Source organism: Colobus angolensis, unplaced genomic scaffold, assembly GCF_000951035.1.
Source record: "Colobus angolensis palliatus isolate OR3802 unplaced genomic scaffold, Cang.pa_1.0 Scaffold98, whole genome shotgun sequence".
In the NCBI taxonomy this organism is placed as follows: Eukaryota; Metazoa; Chordata; class Mammalia; order Primates; family Cercopithecidae; genus Colobus; species Colobus angolensis.
Window position 1 is genome coordinate 7,729,023 of NW_012123820.1, and position 11,585 is coordinate 7,740,607.

Here is an 11,585-nt window from a genome sequence, read left to right on the forward strand (position 1 = left end):
AAAGGCATGGAACAGGAAGTGTCTAGACAGTTGGATCAGGGAATGAACGTGTTAGCTCTTGCAGGTCTAGTTAAAGACTTACCTTAAGAGCAATAAGTTTATTTTAAGAGCCACTGAAGTAGAGGACAACCCACATTATATTTGCATTTCAGAGCCTTCATCTGGCTACACTGAAGTGAAACTATTTCAGAGGCTTTCCTACATCCTGGTAGAAAGGGACGGTAATTGGACTTGTGATGGTAGCTGGCTATAGAGACAAGGCTAAGCAGATTAATTTGAGAACTTTTTTTGTCGCCCAGGCTGGAGTGGGGTGGCCGGATCTCAGCTCACTGCAAGCTCCGCCCCCCGGGTTCCCGCCATTCTCCTGCCTCAGCCTCCCGAGGAGCTGGGACCACAGGCGCCGCCACCACGCCCGGCTAATTTTTTGTATTTTTAGTAGAGATGGGGTTTCACCAGGTTAGCCAGGATGGTCTCGATTTCCTGACCTCGTGATCCTCCCACCTCGGCCTCCCAAAGTGCTGGGATTACAGGCCTGAGCCACCGCGCCCGGCCTAATTTGAGAACTTTTTGGGAGGAATTTGGGAAGGACTAGGGGACAGAAAGAGAGGAAGACTGGTTTCTACTTTGCCTTATTCATGGACCTTGAAATACTAGATGAGGGCAAAGTTTGGGACTCTATTCAGTAAGGCCTTTGGCTGTCGAATTTGAGAAATCTTTGATAAATTTGTATGTACTCTATATAAGCAGAAATAAGATAGGAATGTTATAAAATATGAAACATCATTCCTGTTTTTGAGATTGTAATCTCATTGGAAACAATGAGGTACAGACACAGAAAACATTTAAATGACATAGACACTCAGGGCTTCATGTATTAAGTAATATGTAAAGTACAGAATGAAGCCCATCACTCAACATCGTTTACCATTTAATCGTATATTTAATTATTGAAACTCAGGTACTTAGCATTTCACCTCTGAAGTCGATTAAAATATAAATTATTAATAAAATTAATGTATTAATAAAACTGGGGAGGTGTATATACTTTTTATTATTTAGGAACATAGAAAAGTCTACATAAAGGACAGTTCTATTATATATTTGAATGTAAATGTTCATTAGTATATAGCATATGTTTTGTTAAAGTGTTGACTGATGTTTGTTGAAAAGGAGATTCCAGGGAGCCGTGCCATTATTTGTAATACTCGGGAAGCCATTCAGTACTTCTCTACCGCATTCCTCTGCAGAAATAGGCACATGCATGATACAGACAGGCAATGTAATGGGTTCTGAAAGGACTTGTGGATAATGGATAAGGGATTTGAGGAACAGACAGGATTTGCACAGACAGTTTGTAGGCTAGAGAAGTTTCTGAGTAGAGACTCAAAAGGATTCAGGAATTGGAAGGTGTAGTCAAGGCAGACACCAGAAATATTGTTAGTAAATAGGGTAGGAAGGGTAGGCCAATGTTATGCAGTGTTTAAACAGTAATGGTTAAGCCGATGCTTTTGAAATAAGCGATTAACTGTTTTCAAGTGATATTTGAAGATACTTTGTCAATTCTTCTGCAGGCTCCCGTCTTCGTCAGGAAGATTTTCCACCTCGCATTGTTGAACATCCTTCAGACCTGATTGTCTCAAAAGGAGAACCTGCAACTTTGAACTGCAAAGCTGAAGGCCGCCCCACACCCACTATTGAATGGTATAAAGGGGGAGAGAGAGTGGAGACAGACAAAGATGACCCTCGCTCACACCGAATGTTGCTGCCAAGTGGATCTTTATTTTTCTTACGTATAGTACATGGACGGAAAAGTAGACCTGATGAAGGGGTCTATGTCTGTGTAGCAAGGAATTACCTTGGAGAGGCCGTGAGCCACAATGCATCGCTGGAAGTAGCCAGTAAGTAAACTGGGCTTTCTGTGTTTGGCAGGGGGAGTGGCAGAATGGCATCATTTGTTTGATCATGGCAATGAAAAGTCGAATTTGTATCCTAGGCCTTACCTGAGGATAATCTCTAGCTTTATATATGAATGCAATCTACTATTGGAGTTTTCTGTGTTTCTCATCCTAACTTGTTATTCAGGCTAAATTGGGATTTACACAGCGCTGATTAATGATTTGACTTTTGATTGGGACTGATTTTCTGTTGGAAAATTTTATTAAAATTTTTCTACCCCCTCCTTTGTTACTTTTAAATGTATTGAATAGGGGACCATGTGCTGCCTATAGTTCAGCTACTTGAGACACTGAGGCAAGTGAATTGCTTGAGCCCAGGAATTTTGGGCTGTACTGCACCCTGCCCACTGGGTGTCCAAACTGAGTTTGGCATCGGTATGGTGACCTCCTGAGAATGGGGAACCACCAGGTTGGCCTAAGGAAGGGTGAACAGGATCAGGTCAGAAACGGAACAGATCAAAACTCCCAGGCTGATCAGTAGTGGGATCATGCCTGTGAATAGCCAAAAAATACACACATGCACGCACGCACACACACACACGCACGCATACGCACACTAGCACACGCACGCGCGCGCACACGTGCACGCACATGCACCACGCACACGTGTGCACACACGCATTTATACATATCTACATATGAGAATTTGTCTATAAATAAGATACTGTGGGATTTAAAAATGTGTCTTCATTAAGAAAAATACTTTCAACTGGCAGTTTAAGCTAGGGTTTTAACCATTTCTAATTCTTAGAAATATATTTCTATTAAAACTATATCAAAAAAGTATAAATATATGCCTTATATTTTATTTTCTTGGCTACTGTGGGGTGCCTTTGGAAGGAAACAGGTGTATGTTATCCTCAAGTAGTTGGTGGTTCAGTTTATTTACACTGGCACCAAATACAGTTTATTTGAAATTACCCTCAAGAAGGATTTATTGACTAATCATTGAACTGTTGTGTCTATAGGCTAGATTTGTACTGCAGTTGAATAAGAATTGGGCTTCTTTTATTTTCTATCTACATTCAAGGAGTAGCCAAAATGATTCATTTCCTTGAAAGGATCCTGCTGTATATAATATGACAAAAATTGAGAATTGCATAGGGATTGGAGAGACAAAGGAAATTTAGATAAAATTCACTTTATATATAATTTTCTATAAAACTATATACATAACTATGTATATATTTGTATATGATGTTTTTCCAAGATAATTGATATGTTCAAAATTTTAATTATATAAAAAAGTTTATTTTTGAAATTTTAATTCTATTATTAGTTTTCATAGTCTCCAAAGTTGTCTTCAATATTCAAATATAACTTAAATAAGTATAAAATGATGCATGCATATAATTATGAAATTATAAATGTGGAAAGGAATTTAGAGACAGATTATTCCAACGCGATCATATTACTAACGTGAAATCAGCCCCGGAGAATGTGAATGATTTGATCGCTCTCCCAGAGCCTCATGTTACCTAAGACAGAATGCCAAAAGTGTCTGATATGGGCGTAAAATATAATTAGATACAATAAAAATTAAAGCAGCCATTTACAACTATGTTGAAACTAACTATTCATTTTAAAAATATTTCCTTGAAGTTCTCCAATCCAGTTTATATTTGCCTATTCACAGTTAACTAACAATGAACCTTACAGCATTTCTCTTAGTGTCTTGATTCTCAGTAAAGGTCTCAGGACTAAATTAGTGAGGTAAATGACAGCTATCATCATCACAGAAGGCTAGTTTTGTTTGTTTGTTTGTTTGTTTGTTTGTTTTTTAAGTCCAACTTGAAATGTAGCCCATGCAAAATAAGTTTAAATATTTGACCTATTTATAAAAGAACGTATAGTCCTCCCTCGGTATTCATGTGCGTTGGTTACAGGACTGCTGTATATACAAATACCCATGGATGCTCAAGTTCTTTATATATGACATAGTATTTACACATAACCTATGCACGCCCTCCCCCATATACTTACAAATATGTTTGGATTACGTTCAATAGGTCTTATAGTAATTGTTGCTATACTGTATTGTCTACGGGATAATCGCAAGGGTAAAAAAGCCATTCATATTCAGTATAGATGCTATCATTTCTTTTCCCCTAATATTTTCCATCTGTGGTTGGTTGATTCCACAGTTGCAGAAGCCCATGGATATAGAGGACCAACTGCATATTTTGATAAAGTCCTATTTCAGAGTTATGGTGTTAGTATCTTTGTAACTTTTGACACATTTATATTGAAGAATAATTATTCTCTGTGGAGATAAAACTAAGTTATCTGAAAACTAATTTAGAGGATTAAAAAGGTGATATAGATGCTAAACCAGCTCCTATTCTGGTAGATAAGAAGCTACAGAGGGTAAAATAGTGATTGTTTGTTCTCTGGAATCATAATTGCTACTAAGTGAGGTATTTACCAACTTTGATGTTTTCAGATATCAAAAATCTGTATTATTTTCTGTATTATTTCCTACTCTGCTTGTGTTTTTATCATTGTCAGAAGTTTTTAAAAAGTTACAGACTTGAATAAAAGGACTGAATGCTTACTTCCTAGAGCATCGTTTTCAAACACCTTTAGTTTTACCCCCGCATGATCAAGGTACTTTGAATGCACGAGGATGTAGACAGTTGTCTTTTCTAACCTGGCTTTGTGTAGATATTTTAAAGTACTATTAGTTGGCAGTTAAGTTCTCTTTCTTAGCTAGACATTCCATTACCTTGAGAAGCCATTATGGGAAAAGCTTTCTAGCCTTAGTCAACAAAATATACAATCATGGAGTTGAAACCAGCCATAAGATCATTATATCACTTTTACTGGCAAAGTATTAAAATACAGAGCCCCTGAATGTGTGGCTCATAAATTTTAGGATGATGTTCATCATTATGTCTCCAAAATGTTTTCAAGCTCCCGAGAAAAAAGAACATTATAATTGACTGAATGCAATTTAATATATGTACTTTAAAATACTTTAAGATATTATTCGGGAACAATTAATATACTTTTAAATGGGGAAATACATATATATATAGAGAGAGAGTAAATATTTATCAAATATAGTTTGACATTAAGAAGGATAGTTTTATAAGAAGCATTCTTATTAGTGATAATAAATATTTGAAACCCTGGGCCAGGCGCAGTGGCTCATGCTTGTAATCCCAGCACTTTGGGAGGCTGAGGCAGGCGGATTGCCTGAGGTCAGGAGTTTGAGACCAGCCTGGACAACGTGGTGAAACACCGTCCCTACTAAAAATACAAAAATTAGCTGGGCATGGTGGCACGTGCCTGTAATCCCAGCTACTCGGGAGGCTGAGGCAGGAGAATTGCTTGAACCCAGGAGGCAGAGGTTGCAGTGAGCCGAGATCACACCACCGCACTCCAGCCTGAGCGACAGAGTGAGACTCCGTCTCAAAAAAAAAAACAAAAAAAGGAAAACAAAACAAAAAGAGAAACCCTGAAAAAAGTTGAGTAGTGTTTGCTTTGAATAATTTTTATACTAGTTTAATTGCAGTTATTAAAAGCATGTTTTTAGCTGGATATGGTGGCACACGCCTATAATCCCAAGAGTTTGGGAGCCCAAGACAGGAATCACTTGAGGCCAGGACTTTGAGATCAACCTGGGAAACACAGCAAGACATCATTTCTGCAAAGAGTAAAAAAAAAAAAAAATTAGCTGGTCATGGTGGTGCATGTCTGTAGCGGCAGCTACTCTGGAGGCTGAGACAGGAGGATTTCTTGGGTGCTGGAGATTTAGGCAGCAGTGAGTCATGATTGCCTCCCTGCCCTCCACCCTGAGTGACAGAGTATAAACTTGTCTCAAAAAAATTTTCATTTGGGCAAATTGTATGATTTAGACACAAATTTATTGGAAAAATTAAATACTCTGTAGTTAAAAAGATTTTGTGTGTTTACAAAGTCTAGAAACTATTATTTAGAAAAATCATGCTACAGTGCACTACAAATGGATAGGTAGTAATTTCATTCACTGCATTTCAGTTATTTATTTTAGGTGATGGGCACTGCTAATTCACCATTTTGAAGACGTTTCAGTCCTAAAGCCAAAACTAGCTTTCTGTATGTGACATAAACAGGGTCAAGGTGAGGGGAAAGCATGGGCTTTATTTGCTGTCAGTTAAGCCTGTAAAGTATTGTTATAGTTTGGGTTTTATTTTTTCCTGGAAAATATTACTACCTAAAAAAATGTTTCCTCAGTTTAGGTACCAGAAGTTCAATGAGAACTATTGTTACTTTCCCTAAGGCTCAGACACAGGAAGACAAAGATTGCATCTAATTGCTTAGTGAAACCATCACCCCAAGTAAAAACACTGAGGAAAAGTGTCTTGGGGCAACCCAGGTTTCATAGCGCAGTTGCTGGTAATGCTTTTAAAAACATTGATATGTGTTTCATTTGCCTTTAAACCAAGTTTTACAGCTGTGACAACAACTGTATTTCTTGGTTCCTAACAATTGTCGACCTCTCAAACATTGAAAAAAATTTAATATAGAATGCCATTTAAAACCTTTATTTCTGTATAGAAATAATATTTTTGTCTATTGTGCCTTTAATATTTATTTAAGCTGAAGTAATGCACTAAAGTTATTCTATTTATGTTATTTGGGGGAGTATGTATTTTTATTTTCATTTATATCCCAATTATAACAAGGGTAGACCTCAGTGCAGATATTGGTTTATGTTTTGCTGCTGTTCTTTGCTGTGTAGCAAAAGCTATAAACCTTTTTCTCAAAAACAGTTTTGGTGCAGTTAAAGTTATCTCACACAATTATAAAGCCAAAACATTGGAATGCTAAGAAATGTGTAGTAGTTTTTATTTCTAATGTTTTCACTTGTAATTATTTGAAGTTTGATTTTATAAAACAATTTTTATGCACAAATGTGGTTTTAAAATTTTTTTTTCATTATTTTTCTTTGCAAACCAATAATCACCTCTTGATGAGAATATGAAATTATTTGATTTAGAATACTTTGTTGTTTTTAAGACTTAAAAATTCACTATTTGTCTAATTCAGTTTCAAAGTCACCTTTCTAAGGTCTTACGAGTAGTATTTTCTTGCTTATTTTGGATTAGCTCTATTTAAAAGCTTATTAGGAAAATATTTTGTGGGTCTATTCTCCTGTACCCAATATCACCAATGATTAATCTTAGAACTCCATGTTATGCCTGCCACAAATTGATAGTACAGATCTTTGACACAACTTATATTTAATACGTAATTTGATCTTGGATAATTACACTGAAGTTTAAAGAAAGTTAATTTGAACCTTGACCCTCATGTTTTCCATTGTAGAACATGGCTCTCTACATCATCTGCTAAGCAGTGGACAGTTAGCATATGGCTATTTGTTTCCATTTAAGCTGTTTTCTCCTGAGGAAGAGAAATTCCCTCCAGACTAGGCAGACATCTGCTGGCTATCTTAGCAGCAAAACCATAGAAGAACTAATTTTCCTAAAAGCGTATATATATTTTGTTAATTAATTAAAGATTATGTCTTCTTTAGATTTTACTAACCGGAGTGCTTTTTAATAGTAATTGCTTTGAAGTAAAATGTATGCATTTTGAAGGAATATTTTCTCGCTGCTTTCAATGTTATTTCATCGTTATTAGTAGTAAATTATGCTTCTTAAAGTGTCTTAGAATTCAGATTATACAGTTTTCCTCATGCGGGTAAAATGAGAGCGTGAACTGACCATGCATGCTGAGTAGCCACATGTTTACTTAGGTACGACAGAATGTATTTCCAAAATCCAGCCCATGGACGATGGAAGGATTACTCCTAGGGGTCACACGGTTCAGATGAGGCAAAGTGGAGTGGAAATAGCATCTGCTATTATAAAATACTGATTGATTGATTGGTGTGTGTGTCTGTGTCTATGTGGGAATCAGGAAGATTGAGGGCAGGAAAGATTTGTTCAGTATCAAAGAGCAGATCGGTGGTAGCATGAAGACCGGAAATTGAGTCCTCCATTTTGAGCTGAGAATAGATGACAATCCCTGACTTCTGAGATACCAGCACCACAGCTTAGAACTAACTCTTGGCAAAAGTGGATGGTCTTTGGTGAGGGCAGAAAAGCCATATATAAATATATGTATGTGAAAACACACACATATATGTATATATCTTTACTTGACAGACTTTTTATATTTGAAATTGAACTAGCTTTATATTGCATCTTTTAAAATATTCCTTGTTTCCTCTACTTTTGTCTTTTAAAAATATGTACCATTTGAAAATGCTTTGATCAGATTCTAAAACATTTGTATACATCTTATTTTTATTTTCAGTATTCAAAGGAAGACTGTTAAAGGGTGGTTTAGTTTAACAATTTTAAACACCATGTTACTTTTTTGTACACTTATACTCTAAAGTATACTGGCTCTTTATTCCAAAAGTGATTGATGATTAAATGAAATAACGCATGTAAAATATATAACACAGTTACTAGCACATGGTTATAATTCATAAGTGTCAATTGTTGTTGCTATTGGTTTCACTACTTTTTTCTCTTTACGTCCATTATGGTTAGAGAGTAGAGAACTGAAAGATTATGTAAACAAATCCTCTTATCTGAAGGGGACTTGGACAGTTCTGATTTCGAAAATGAGATCAATTCTTACTTTATGTTGAACTTGAAGATATATTTGCTAAGATACTAAAATTTAAATAAAATGCTTCAGTTATTAAATTTCTTTAAATTAATTTCTGATTAAGTAAATCATATACTGAAAATACTAAATTCCATCTTGAATTGAAATCAATCATGTGGGAAATTGACCCTTCGGATCCTCATTGGTGATACAGGACATGCAAATAGTCTTGAGTCCACTCAGTATTGTTTCAGAAACAAATTTATTTTTGTAACTTTTATATTCAAATTTTCTTTTTCAATTTATATTTGTCCAGTTAAGTAAAGAAGCAATACTGCTAAGTTCCATGACATGATTATATTTATTAAAGACTTTTTTGCTATCACTCAGAATGTGTTCTTCTGTCATTGCCTTGCATAATAATATATTTGGATTTTTATTAATATGTTATCATCTCAAATGACCAGAAAAAAAAAATCAGAAAATCATGATATCTCACTGATGTCAGTAAGTAGCAAGTCCATCAGTCCACCTGTTGCATCCAAATATCAGGTTTAAATTGTTTCATAAGTGAGGTATGGGCACATTATTTCTTCAAGTAAATATTAGCATGAATTCTGTATTTGATGGGAAAAAAGCAGAAGTATTTGGATATACATTAAGAAAAAAGACACTTTTCATTTTCTTTTGAAAGCACATAAAGTTCTCTTTATGTTTTTGGATTTTGCTTTCCAAAGAGTAGTTAATATGAAATATCAAAATAGAAAGTTATATTTCATAATCCATATGAGAGATTTCAATGCTAATGGGCAGAAAGAGAAGATTTGAGTTTCAATGGGCATTTCAGCAAAAAAGGGCAGTTTGCTGACCATTTCGGTATGAGTGTTAGAGAAGATGGCGGTGTCAGAGAATGTAATATTCATTCTAGCAATAAATAACCTCAGGTTATAGTCTATGTTAAAACTAGTTTAGTTAAACAGATTATAGGCTTACATATCTGTTTAGTTAGCTTCTTATGCAGACTGTATTTTTTTTCTATTTAATCTCACAGAAGTATATATTAATCTTTAGCAACTTTCTAGAAAGTAAATCTTAGAGTGGGAGTACTTTATACAATTTCCTTTTTTATTATCCATCACAGGTCCACGAAGATGATTTATAAGCTTACAAAAATCATTTTTATAAAAATAGTATAAAATTATATTTTACATTCTGATTGCAGAAGTAATATATGCTAATTATAGAATACTTTTAAAATACATACATGCATTTGCAATCCCACTATCCAGAGATGAATACTATTGCACTTTGGGTGCATATCTGTCTAGTCTTTTTTTCCTGCACGTTATATACAGAACGATCCTATAAGCAGGTATTTCATGTGTATTTTCTTACTTTCTGTGGAAAGCTATTTACTGTTCAGTAATATTTACTCTTTTATTAGATGGCCAACATGCATTAGGTGTGTTGGGATACATAGTCAGCTATGTCATAAAGACTAAATGGAAAAGTTTGACTCTCTAGGTGGATGCTGCAAAACAGCTGTTGTCAATATCACTGTGTTCAGTAGTACTTGATACACTGTCCTGGAACAGATTCAGACTGGTAACCTTGGGGTTAAGGGTGACGTATTTTATTACCAGTCTCATGAGCTACCCCTTTTATTTTCTTGAAAAGTAGCCGATATTCATACATGCTGAAAAGTGCTAAGATGAGTATTTCAACACTAGTTGATACTTAGATATAAATCCCCTTGAGACGTCCAGAATATCAATTCAGTATTTTGTTATTTATTGGAAATTCTTGGCAGTGTCTCCTTGTATCAACAGTACTGCCTTTAAAAACTAATAAAATGAAAGGTGCATCTGGTTATCTCTCAAGCCTTCTCATCAGATCACTCTTTTTAATCCCCCTGATTTGCTTAGTATTTAAATGCTAGAAATTGTTCTCATATTCATAGACTAACTTGAGAATCGTTTGTATTTAAAGCTTTTGCTTCACAAGTTTAATTTAAACCTTAGTATAATTAATTTTAATGAATACCTTATAGTTTAACTGAAGTTCTCACTACTTATCAGTTTAAACGTTTTTTATTTTTGAGACAGGGTCTCACTCTGTCACCCAGGATGGTGTGCGGTGGCACAATCACCGTTCACTGCAGACTCAACTTCCTGGGCTCAAGCGATCCTCCTACCTCAGACTTCTGAGTAGCTGGGACTACAAGTGTGCGCCACTACACCAGGATATTTGTTTTGTTTTTATATTTTGTAGAGACGGGATCTCTCTGTATTGCCCAGGCTGGTCTCAAACTCCTGGTCTCAAGTGATCTCCTTTCCTTGGCCTCCGAAAGTGCTGTGATTGTAGGCACGAACCACTGTACCTGGACAATTTAAAGCTTTTTAAATTTATACTTGCTGTACATTGTTTTGTCAGGTTAGAATAAAACATGGTTAAATGTCCTCGGTGGATAAAAGTTCTTCCGTTGTTTTGATATGCAATATGGACATTGAAAATGTTGTTTTTGGCTGGGCGCAGTGGCTCATGCCTGTAATCCCAGCACTTTGGGAGGCCGAGGTGGGTGGAAAACCTGAGGTTAAGAGTTCAAGACCAGCCCGACCAGACCATCATGGAGAAACTGCATCTCCACTAAAAATACAAAATTAGACGGGCATGGTGGTGCATGCCTGTAATCCCAGCTACTTGGGAGGCTGAGGCAGGAGAATCGTTTGAACCTGGGAGGTGGAGGTTGCTGTGAGCCGAGACTGTGCAATTGTACTCCAGCCGGGGCAACAAGAGTGAAACTCTGTCTCAAAAAAAAAAAAAAAGAAGAAAAGAAAATGTTTTTAAAAGTCAGAAACTGAATAAAAATTTGAAGAATACCAAAATATAGTTTGTCCAAAAAAAAAAAAGTGATTTCTTTTTTTAAAGTAACTTCTTACAGACATTTTGTTTAGCTCTAGCTAGTCAATGGTGACTGAAAATGAAATGATTCCTGTCTTCATGGAAATTCCAGGACAA

The 11,585-nt window shown here is 35.7% G+C and overlaps 1 protein-coding gene across 1 annotated transcript in view; it reads left to right on the top strand.

The window, feature by feature from the left end:
* LOC105505093 (roundabout homolog 1-like) overlaps positions 1–7,486 on the top strand; it is an 871,992-nt gene extending 864,506 nt beyond the window's left edge. Inside the window, exons 4-5 of the mRNA XM_011932797.1 lie at positions 1,572–1,898; positions 7,269–7,486. Coding sequence (XP_011788187.1) covers positions 1,572–1,898; positions 7,269–7,375 — 434 coding nt within the window. The 3' untranslated portion in view covers positions 7,376–7,486. The remainder of the gene's footprint in view (positions 1–1,571; positions 1,899–7,268) is intronic.
* Positions 7,487–11,585: the final 4,099 nt, after the last annotated feature.